Source organism: Notothenia coriiceps, unplaced genomic scaffold (assembly GCF_000735185.1).
Source record: "Notothenia coriiceps isolate Sejong01 unplaced genomic scaffold, NC01 NC01_scaffold00000339, whole genome shotgun sequence".
In the NCBI taxonomy this organism is placed as follows: Eukaryota; Metazoa; Chordata; class Actinopteri; order Perciformes; family Nototheniidae; genus Notothenia; species Notothenia coriiceps.
In genome coordinates this window covers 1,401,940-1,413,769 of record NW_011333040.1, presented here as the reverse complement: position 1 = coordinate 1,413,769, position 11,830 = coordinate 1,401,940, and the positions used below count along the sequence as shown (strand labels likewise).

The 11,830-nt window shown below is 41.7% G+C and overlaps 1 protein-coding gene across 1 annotated transcript in view; it reads left to right on the top strand.

The window, feature by feature from the left end:
- The first annotated feature begins 3,855 nt into the window (after positions 1-3,855).
- The window catches only part of LOC104949916 (contactin-associated protein-like 3B), a 61,283-nt gene continuing 53,308 nt past the window's right edge, over positions 3,856-11,830 (top strand). Inside the window, exon 1 of the mRNA XM_010776358.1 lies at positions 3,856-4,198. Within this exon, the coding sequence (XP_010774660.1) occupies positions 4,114-4,198 (85 nt within the window). The 5' untranslated portion in view covers positions 3,856-4,113. The remainder of the gene's footprint in view (positions 4,199-11,830) is intronic.

Genomic DNA, 11,830 nt, shown 5'->3' with positions numbered 1-11,830 from the left:
AGCTGCAACAATTAGTCGATTGGATGAGTTGATGGAAAGAGGATGAACCTGCAGCTTCTATGATTAACTAGAATCCCAAATCTGATCTGTTTCCAGCTTCATAAAGGTATCTGTCAGTAGATGGAATATCTTAAAGGATCAATAAGTAGGACTTTAAGTGATATTTTTTTGGATAGCTCGACACACTGTACATTTCACATTTATATTTAATTTAACACATTTAATGTGAATAAGATCCTGCTTTAAAATAGTCTCTAAAGATCTTCAATAGTGTTTTCTTATCAGAATGTATAGATGTTTTATCTTCACAGTCTACTTTACATTTTTTACTTTTTAATGCTGTTTTAATTCTATTTTGAGATTAATTTCTAGTATTGTTTATTTCTACTCTTTCATTTCTACTTATGTGCCTTGTTTTGTTTTTGATGCTGCTGCTGCGATGCAAACACTTCACAATTTGGGATCAATAAAGTACCTCTTATCTTATCTTATATAAACTCATAACCTCTAACTCAGAGGTGTCCAAACTACGGCCCGGGGGCCAAATGCGGCCCGCGGACCATTTTGAATCGGCCCTCAGCAAATTCAAAAAGTATAATGGAATAAAACTTGTGCTTGTCTTGTATTGTACTCCTTAAATATAAATGTTAAAATACATTACACAGTAGTATTGATGTGTTAATAAGACCACTTTTCAAATACATTCAGTCAATTAAAGTTGGAAACATTTTCTTAGTTGATAAGAAAAAAGCCCAATATCTTAATTACATAACAAGCTTGAAATAGACCCTTCATATTTCCTCTAATTATCATCAATCTGAGGCGTCTGTTTGAAGGGATGAGCTAAACACTCCCACGCATCATTGACCTACATTTGGTTGATTTTTCTAACTTATAACTGAACTTATGAGGCGATATACCTCCCCTCTAGTGAGCGGCCCAGACCTTCGTATGTTTTTCTGTATGTGGCCCTCGCATACTTGTCAACCCTCCAGATTTTCGCGGGAGACTCCCGATTTCATTGCCCTCTCCCGGTTTCCTCCCGGGGTCATATTTCTCCCGCATTTCTCCCGCATTTCTGACAAAATCAGATTTACTCAGGACTGTTTCCACTCTGACTTTAATCTGAGACTGCCAAGGCACACNATTATTATTGCTGTTATTATTATTATTGTTGCTATAATGCAGGGGTATTCAATTGCATTTCAAAGAGGTCCAGTAAGAGAAAATGTAATTAAATGCTCTGTTTTCAGAGCATTTAATTACATTTTCTCTTACTGGACCTCTTTGAAATGCAATTGAATACCCCTGCATTATAGCAACAATAATAATAATAACAGCAATAATAATTGGGAAGGGGGGCGCGGCTGTTCTTATGTTCTCTGAGGGGAGGCTCACCTTCCCACACTTTGAAAACCCCTGATCTAGAGAATTCGAACGGCTCTTATCATGGCTGCCACTGAGGGACTTCCGGGTCATTTCACTCCGTTAGGAAGGTTCCTAAGCTAAACAGACGATTCGACCGCAACCCATGCCCCACGACCCTCTCTTCCTGGTTAGAAGGTCAGTCTGGAGGTATTTGTGGACAACTGATATTTGTTGGTGTTCATCAAAAGTTTGTGATTGTCTTTGTGCTGTCCTGTGTGCCCCAGGGGGATAAAATGGTTTTGATGGATTGAGCATCTTATTTAAAAAATACTCACTCACTAAACATGTGATAAGTGCAACATTACAAGGACACATTTTCATGATGAAAAAGTGTCTTTATTTGACTGGAGGTGCATTGCAGCAGTGAGGTCTTCACTCTGTGTCCTTCATTCAGATTACTTGTTGCTTTTTTTGTTAATTGTGTAAAAACGTATAAAAAGGAGTAGCTAGTTCTCTAACAGTTGAGGACAATATACTCCCTTAAGATTTCAGTTTGTGTGAATATAGCATTACAAGACAGGAAATACAGTGAACTAGCACCATTGGCATCCTTCTTGGATGAATGTGTAGTCTGTTTTTCACTACATAATGTTGTTTTAATAGACCTCTAGACCACTTTACCTCTGGATTTAGCTTAAACCATCACTAACTTAAAACTCTTTGTTTGGTTGGCTTCTTTCGCTGCAGAATACGAAAGACCAAGTGACCTACTTTAACCTTCCCAGATGGATGGGAAAAATGTTTTTTAATGTCACAAAATGTTCTCCAAATCATTTTTGTGCAAGCAATCAGGACCATTTATTCCCTATTCAAGTAGGCCTATTGAATTCAGATTACGGGGGTTGGGTTTAGAAATGGCTTTAAAATGCATTACATTTTCTCAAATGTAATCAAATTGAATATAGTAAATGTACACATATGTATTTGCATGCAGAGAAAGGACCAACAAAGTTATATAAAAAAAATACATTATACACTGTGTGATGCGTATAACATTAGGGAACAGAAATACATTATCATGCTGATGTATAGGAACTTTTTAACAGCATCACTTGTAGTGTCCTCAAGCTGTGATGCAGTGATTTGAAGTTAGCCTTCTCTAAAAAGTGTGTATCGCCTAATGTTGCTTCACTTGGCCTTCACTGTGCAGAATGATGTATGTGCTGACTGCTGAGTTCTGACGCAAGAAGGCTGTATACACAATCTTCTGTTGAAGGAGAAAAAGTTTCTCTGTCGTCACCTTTTGTAATCTCAGTTTAATAACTTGATAATTTACAGTGAATGATGTGAAAATGTACAGTGAGAATCCACTTTTAAGAGAGATATACGTAACGGTCATACATTTTTACAAAGTTATCAAATGTATTTTTTTATGTAAATCATAAAAGACTCAAAAGACTATTCTTGGCAGATGTCTTAAAACATGTGGAATACCAGGCGACCATCTGAACTCACGTCGTCACATCACTGCTTACCTGCTGTTGGCACTTCTCCCATATATCATCTTGTATTTATTCTTAATACATTTTTGCAACAGTGTTTGTGTTACTTCTAGAAACAATTCTCTGTATATTTGCTACAATATTCTAATAATAAAAAAAAAATCTTTTTATCTTTTCGAATTTCCTCTGATTTAAGCCATGCTTTAGCTTTAATTGCAGAGCTCATACACTCTGTCACGATCTGTCTGTATTGTATTTTGTCTTGTCTTTTTCTGTCTTTTGTTTCATGTTTTATTTTTGAAAGGTCTTCACCTCCTGTCTTGCCTGTTTCTGGGGCTGCGTTCCTGTCTTGTCCAGATCTGTCTTTGGTTGTCTTGCCTGTTTCTGGCTGCGTTCTGTCTTGTCCAGATCTGTCTTTGGTTTTCTGTCTGCGTTGTGTCTTGTCGAGATCTGTCTTTGGTTTTCTGTCTGCGTTGTGTTTTGTCTTGTTTAAATCTGTTTGTGGTTCCCTGTCGTTAGTTTCCCTGGTGTGTCTAATTTACCCGATTGTGTTCACCTGGTGTCCCTGTGTTTTCTCCTCCCTCCTCAGCTGTGTCTTGTTTGTATGATTAGTCTTGTGTGTATTTAAGTTCTGGTTTTTCTGTCTGTCTTTGTCGGTTCGTCTTGTGCAATGACTAGTTCTTCGGTGAGTGTTCTGTTTTGTCTTTGTTTGTATCGCATAACCTTGAAATAAAGGAGTTTTTCAGTTTATATCTGCATTTGGGTCCTGCCTGCTTCACACACCGTAACACACTCCTCACAAACTAAGAGGCTCATACTTTGCATGCCCTGCCTATGCAAATAAACGTAAACACTGATTTGTTTATTGCATTTGAAAGCATAAAGTTTATTATACTGCATAAAGAGTTAACACAACCCGCCACATGCACTCCCTGCGCTAAAGTGATCCATTCGTGGGACCTGCAACACTCTCCCCTCCCTCCTCTTTGCCTCACTCCTTCCTTTCGCTCCATCACTTGTAGCAGGGCAGGCTGTGTGAGAGCATCATCCTCCTCTTCCTCCCCACTGGGTCCCGGCCGGCCCCTCCACTGTGGCAGCAAGGCGACCGCAGCGCAGCGCGCCGGAGCGGAGCCGGAGGAGAGGAGAGAAGCGAGCAGGAGAGACGGAGGAGTAAAGAAGGAGGACGGACACACTGTACCTCCGATTTATAGGATTGTAATTTGCAGCATCCCGTCGCTTCAACATGTTTTTGGGGTACAAAAGAGTCATTGGGATTACTGCGCTGCTCGGCTGGCTGCTGCTCGGCTCCTGTGGGACAGGTGGAGAAGGTGAGGGGCTCCGCGCGCTGACTGCGAGACAGCGGACTGTTGAGTGCGTTCTCAATTTTGTGAAAAGCGAAAAACATGGGTTGTTTTTGCACGAGATCCGACGTTTCTCGAGTCAAAGCCACTAGCTAATGAGTTGGATTTGGCACGTTTGTGACATTTGGCTGTTGACCGTTAAATAAAATAAAAAAGTTTTAGTTTCTAAACTATTAGCAGAATGGACAATGGTCAATCATGACAAGTATTACTTTTCACAAAGATGATAACTGACATTTTCATAAAGATAATTTAAACTGATAACAAAAGGCTGCCATTAAGAATGATCTTTTTTTTTATCATTTCTCAATCTATTTATTTCCCTGATTGATCAATTCATTATGCAACCTATAAAATGTCAATTTACCAAGTAGATGAGACTTCAAGTGTCCTGTTTAATCCGACCATCAGTCCAAAAACCCAAAGCTTTTAACTTTATTACATCCATGTAAATCAGAGAAAAGCAGCAAATCCTGACACTGGGGGAGCTGCCACTTTGTTAATTTAACTTAAAAAATGACTTGATGAAAACTGTTCATCAAATTATTTAATTGGCTAATTGTTTCCAACCCTATCATATAAAAGTCCTAACATCTGCCTTCATTATTTAAGAGTTCTCACATTTTATTTGTTAAAGCAGTTACTTCTGATCTGTGCTACGACCTGTTTCTCCAGTTTGGAAAGAAGTACTGTGGCTCATTCAGTTTATTCTGTGAATTATGCAAATCAAACCGTTTTCTGGGTCTGATCCGACCACTGCGGGGGCTTGGTTGAAAGCTCATATCTTTTGGGGATTTAAAGCTGTCAAGTTTTAAGAGACAGCAAGTCCCACAAGTGTTCTTATTTGAGCTATTCCCGTATTTGATCTTCCCTCATGAGAGAATGATATGAACGACTGTGGTTTTTCCATGGATGTGTTAAGCTGCACAGGAGGAGAATGCGACTTCTTCGGCTCCAGTTTTACATTTGACACGTTTCACAAAAGATCCTCGAAAGTTGGTCTTGGTTAAAGAGATGATTTCAGAATTGAAGGCAAAGGGCTGCTGATGTAATGTCTGCTTGAGAAAAAACAGATGTGAAGGAATGTGGGAATTCACCTTGCAACAAGTGTCAGATATAGATATACATCTTATTCCCCATCATTAAATCCCTGAATGCATATGAGCTGTTTTCTCTCGGGAGGTTTTAATGAAACGTTTCAGTCGTTGCACTCTTGAAAGCACCTCTATAAAAAACCTTCCCCCCACTGTAATAGTGTTCTCTTTGAATTATGTTGTAAATAGGAGCAGCTTTTAATGTGACATCCCTGTAGGCAGATTGACAAAATACCCCCACTAATGAGCTTTTTCAGACACCGGTCCGTTGTGCTCGGTGTGGAGAGTCGAGAATATAGGGATGTATTCATTAATGGGCATTGTGGCTTCTCGACTGTATTGATCATGTGTAGAAAGGGGAATCGAGAGTTTTGAAATAAATTGACCCAAATCGCTATGTAATTGGTGTGTTGGCTCGGAGCATTAGACACAGCCATTTTCAAGAGACAAATCAGAAAAGCTGAGATTTTACTGCATCACTTCACTGTCTATCAGTCAGATATTTTATCATCCACTTAATGACCTGTCTTCGGTCCAGATTATGCCTCCTAAGCAATGAGAAGGTTTGAGCTCAGTAAAGAACCATCATATCATTCATCATGTTTTGTACATGAAGGACAGGAGGTTTCTGTCATTGTCACATTAATCTTCCTCAGTGATACTCTCCGTTTTTCTCTGTTAATATGAATGTCCCTCTCTTTCGCTCTCACACACAGTTAATAGTTGAACAGCTTTTGTTACATGACATCCGCCATTTTCTGTAATTTTGTCGAACTCTCCACTGATAACCTTTAAGCCAGCCTCATTCAACAATTGCTCAACTGAGTGGAGGTCACAGAGGACACTTCTCTCTAAACTCTGTTTTGTTCTTGTGTTACAGCTATTATTGAGTTGATTATCAATGCCTTCCAACACTCTTGTTGCCTCAAGTTTTCGTCAAGATGAGGCAAATAAAACTCTGCTAAGGTTAAAGGAAAATAATTCTTCATGATTAAAAGAAACCAGTGGTGGAAGTATAGGTCCTAGATATCATATGATCTGCATGCCTTTCACTCTGACCTCTTTAGTCAAATAAAGTAGTTTTTTAATGGTAGAGTGAGAAAGTGCTTGTTTTTGGTCTGGAAAACACAAGTCGTATTAAGCATTTGAGTACATGACTTATGCTCCCATTATTCTCATGGGAATTGTCATTAATTAATCATAATCATTCAATTATCTTTTCCATCATCATTTCCAGGACTGACAATGTCTCTCGGTATCATTCTTCCTCCTCCCTTCAACTTCACCTTCATTCATCAACTTTAACGGAATTGTGTCTTCCATACTATCATCCTTAGTTTAGTTTCATTTTGCAGTAACCATAGGCACCACTTCACCACAAACTTACAGATAGACATAATTCTTTAGCATTTCTGTAAATCCCAATTTGAACTCTGTCTTCATTTTGAATATTTCACCGAATGGTTGTTCAGGATCGTTTCATCTCAGATGTGTGAGAACGTAGGACGGTGTGTTTGATTATTTAGCTGAGACTGAGGAGGGAAGCACTGTGGCTCTGTTATTTTCTCAAACTGCTGAAAATGTATCTCCTCCAGACCACCAAGACAGAGTAAAAGTTGGTAAAAAATATGCTGCGAGAGAAGTTGATTTGAATTTTAAGCCTAGCTCTCTGCTTCATATGCAAACAGCCCTGTCTCATCAGAATGTATTACTTTCCAATGAGCTGATGGTGTGCATTGAGAGAACATAAATCTGTGAATAAAATCAATTTGGTGTGAATGGGTGAGACATTTTCTCTGCGAAACCCCTCTGTCCTTTATGCTTCATGACACGCAGGAGTCTTGAGAAACACTGTGAGGATAGAGCAAAGTAGTGGAGAATAAATTACACCTTACTTTTTTTTATGGGGTCATTTATGAAAATGTGTTTAGTAGAAGTGGAGTCATGAAGAGGTTTTGATTAAGTCAAGGTTATAAAAAGGTGGGGTGTGAGCCTGGAGCTGCCAGTCATGAATCTAGATTTATTAATTCAGGGACATGTAGTTAAGCGATAAAAGTGACAGAGAGCTGCAGTTCATCCATCTGCCTTTGTGACCTGAGGGATTTTGTGTTTGCCCAAGGCCTACTCCTCAGTGTATGTCTGCCTCCCTAAAAACAGAGCCATTCATCAGACGACCCTGTCATTATCTCAGACGTCTTGTTATTGGTCCAAGAGGCAGCCGCTTTCTGCTGAGCTCACTATTTTCTGTCACTCTCTGAAGCAGGACGAAAGTAAAGGCATCAGCTATTATCAAACACACACTGTGTTAATGAGTGACTTGTTTATGTGGTCCGTGAATCATCAGCTTTTTATGACAGCCTGCCGGGGATTGACATGGCCAAAAAATGCTGTGGCAATTATTAGTAAAATATGTTATTGCTTTTTTCTTTTATTGATTGGTTGCAAAAGGAAATTTCAGTCAGGAAAAAGCCCTATGCTGTTAGACTAAAATATCAGTAGTGGAGGAATTATGAAGTGTTGTCAATGTTTCATTACTTTATGTTACATTTGATGTATTGCATCAAAGTTGTCTTTATTTCAAACCAAAAATCATTTTCTAAATATTTTTGTTTTACCATTTGGGTTTAGTAGATTGTAAGCACAATGATATAGGCCTAAATAATGGAGCGACTGTCGCTGTGATGGATTGCAGTTGGCTTTAAATTTGGAAGGTTGTGAGGTTGTCGATGTTTAACTGCAAGATACTTAACCCTGAGTTGTGTGAATGTTCGCCTCCTCAAGCAAGTGGCATATTACTCTGTATGAATAAGGTGTTTATTGGTGAATGATGACTTGTAAAATCTTACAAGGGGTGATTAAAGCACTATATAAACACAGCAATGATACATTCTGATCCAGCTGTTTTCATCATACAGATGCTAAAACTGTGACTTCATTATCAGCAGAGACATGGATTGAAAGACACCGAGGGGTGTGACATCTTTGCGAGATGACACCTGTACAGGGAACATCTTCAACACACTGTTCATTGACTGGAGGTTACTTCCCTATGTGGGGCCTAGTGGCTTTTGTCTTAATGCCCAGAAATGTATGAGAGAGAAAATACAAAAAGAGGACGGCAGGGTCTTTGTAGAAATGGACACCAACACACACTTCTGATGATTGAGTGGGATTATTTTTGAATGTGTCTTTACACTGCTTTAGGGAATTCCTTCATATTATTCCCTTTTTAAAAGTTAAAATATAGGCCATTTGACATAAAGTTATATTAAGTTATCACAAACAATTCAAATGTATACCTTTTTTATATGCTTCCTAAGTTCTTAGACTGGCCATATTTCTCTTTAAGAACAAAGAAAGACCTTCATTGAGTATTATGCAAGATCCAACTGGTTTTGAAAAGTCATATATCTAAGAGTTGTATGAAAGTTACGTTCATAATCAAGGACAACATTTCTTACAGTGGATAAAGCTGAGCTGAAACAACAATTTTGAAGTAAAACTGAAAGAGAACTTAAAGGACTTATATTTGTGTTAGTGAGATGGGTCATAACATAAGAAGAAGAAGATGAAGAAATTAGCACAAATAAAGAAGTGGAGGAGTTTGATTCGGTGCCCTGTGTGGACATTCATTGTAGTTTAAGTCAAGCAGTGACACTCCCAACTCCTTCTCTCATTTCACCCATCAGTGGGTTTTCTTTTTCTTTTGGGTGTGTGTGATGTCAGATTAATTTGCCCGACTCCCCGCTCACCTTCACAAAGCTGCAGCTCTGCGGTGAACAGAAACACGAGTTTCAGCAATAAGGTCCTGTTCTTCTGTATCAGGATCTCTCTTTCCTGTCAGCGGGGTCATTACTATTGAATGGCTTTTCAATGCAGTTACCTTTTTCTTTGAAGAAAACCCTGCTGCTCTTATAATAATGGTGAAGTGCTGCATTTGAAGACCTTTTCATTTTCACCATTAACGTTAATATATGTCATGTGTAACAGACTTTGTCACATTTTTGTTACTTTCCGTTTTTACAGATTTTCAGGTATTGAGATTAAAATCGTAGTTTGTTTATGGGTAAAGAATAACAGTTTTAAAAATGTATCTTTTCAATTAGAGATGTTGGGATAAACCTCTCTGAAGAACCAGCACCTTACCGTGGTAGAGAGGTTTGTGTGCCCTGATGAACCTGGGGGCTGTGTTGTCTGGAACCTTGTGTTCCTGGTAGGGTCTCCCATGGCAAATTGGTCTCAGGCAAGGGGCCAGACTAATATTGGTTCAAAATACCTCATGAAAGACGACACACGAAGTGAGGATACCCGGCCCGGAGGAAGCCCGGGGTCCCCTTCTGGAGCCAGGCCCAGAAGGAGGACTCGTCTGCAAGCGTATGGTGGCCGGGCTTGCCACGGAGCCCGGCCGGGCACAGCCCGAAAAGGCAACGTGGGCAACACCTCCGCTTCTCTGTCCCGAGGGCCCACCACTTACGGGAAACAGCGATGGGGTCGGGTGCGCTACCAGAAGGGTGGCAGTGAAAGCATAGGGTCACGACGGACCAGACCCGGGCGACAGAAGCTGGCTTTTGGGACGTGGAACGTCCCCTCTCTGGGGGGGAAGGAGCCGGAGCTTGTGCGGGAGTGGAGCGTTACCAGTTGGATCTGGTTGGGCTCACCTCTACGCACAGCGTCGGCTCTGGAACCTTACTTCTGGATAGGGGTTGGACTCTATTCTTCTCCGGAGTTGCTCAAGGTGTGAGGCGCCGGGCGGGTGTGGGGATACTCACAAGCCCCCGGTTGGGTGCTTCGCTGTTGGAGTTTACCCCAGTGGACGAGAGGGTCGCCTCCCTACGCCTGCGGGTTATGGGGGGGAAAACTCTCACCGTTGTGTGTGATTATGCACCCAACCGCAGTTCAGAGTATACAGCCTTCTTGGAGACCCTGGAAAGAGTCCTGCATGGGGCTCCTGAAGGGGACTCTTTAATCTTGCTGGGAGACTTCAACGCACATGTGGGCAATGATGGAGACACTTGGAGGGGCGTGATTGGGAGGAACGGCCCCCCTGATCTGAACCGGAGTGGTGGTTTGTTACTGGACTTCTGTGCTAATCCTGGATTGGCCATAACAAACACCATGTTCGAACATAAGGATGCTCATAAGTGTACGTGGTACCAGAGCACCCTAGGCAGAAGGTCCATGATCGATTTCGTTATCGTATCATCGGACCTGAGGCCGTATGTTTTGGACACTCGGGTAAAGAGAGGGGCGGAGTTGTCAACTGATCACCATCTAGTGGTGAGTTGGGTCGAGTGGCGGGGTAAGCCTCTGAACAGACCTGGTAAGCCCAAACGTGTAGTTCGGGTGAACTGGGAACGTCTGGAGGAGGCCCAAGTTCAGGAGGCCTTCAACTCACACCTCCGGCGGAGCTTTTCGGGCATTCCTGTGGAGGTTGGGGACATTGAACCAGAGTGGTCGGTGTTCAAAGCCTCTATTGCCTCTATTGAGCTGTGGTCTCAAGGTCTTAGGTGCCTCAAGGGGCGGTAACCCTCGAACCTCCTGGTGGACACAGGTGGTCAGGGAAGCCGTCCGACTGAAGAAGGAGGCCTTCAGGGATTTGTTATCCCGGGGGAATCCCGAGGCAGTTGCAAGGTACCGACAGGCCCGAAGGGCAGCAGCCTCAGCTGTGGCCGAGGCAAAGCAGCGGGTGTGGGAGAAGTTCGGAGAGGACATGGAAAAGGACTTTCGGGCGGCACCAAAGTTGTTCTGGAAAACTGTCCGACACCTCAGGAGGGGGAAGCAGGGAACCACCCAGGCTGTGTACAGTAAGGATGGGACGTTGTTGACCTCAACTGATGGAGTGTTAGGGCGTTGGAAGGAACACTTTGAGGAACTCCTGAACCCGACAACTCCGCCCTCTATGTTAGAGGCAGAGCTGGAGTATGACGGGGGATCAGGCATGGGCGGTATCATCTTTTTCATACCGTCATACCTTGCTGACATCATACCGTGGTATACGTATATGACGGATATCCAGTCCCAATTTAACGGCGTAATTTCTCCCCAAAATTTTTTTTTACTTCACTTTAATCAACAGCCCCCACCAAAAATATTTTCCACCAGCCCGGCACACTGACGGTGATGACTTGGGACTTGAGTGAGGTGGCGTTCGCGGCAAATTAGATGTTTCGAACGGTGATTATTATATGTTCGGGTGTAAAATGCCAGCCCCCGGAAGCCCGGTACACGCTCCGCGAAGTGCCGCGACGTGCGCGCAAGTGCAAAACAAGGGCTGCATACATGACACCATTGTGCAAATGGCCACATTTTGGGAGATCGGATACAGGGACGCGTTGTAGGATGTTCGGACGTTGGCTTTCCATAGTGAGCTAAGTTAACAATATTCATCATCATAAAAACATTTTCCGGGAGTAAATACTTGACTTATTGAATAAAGTTTGCTATATCACGTAACTAATTTGCAATGTATTATTCGTGCATGGTTAAAAAACCTTATTGCCATTTT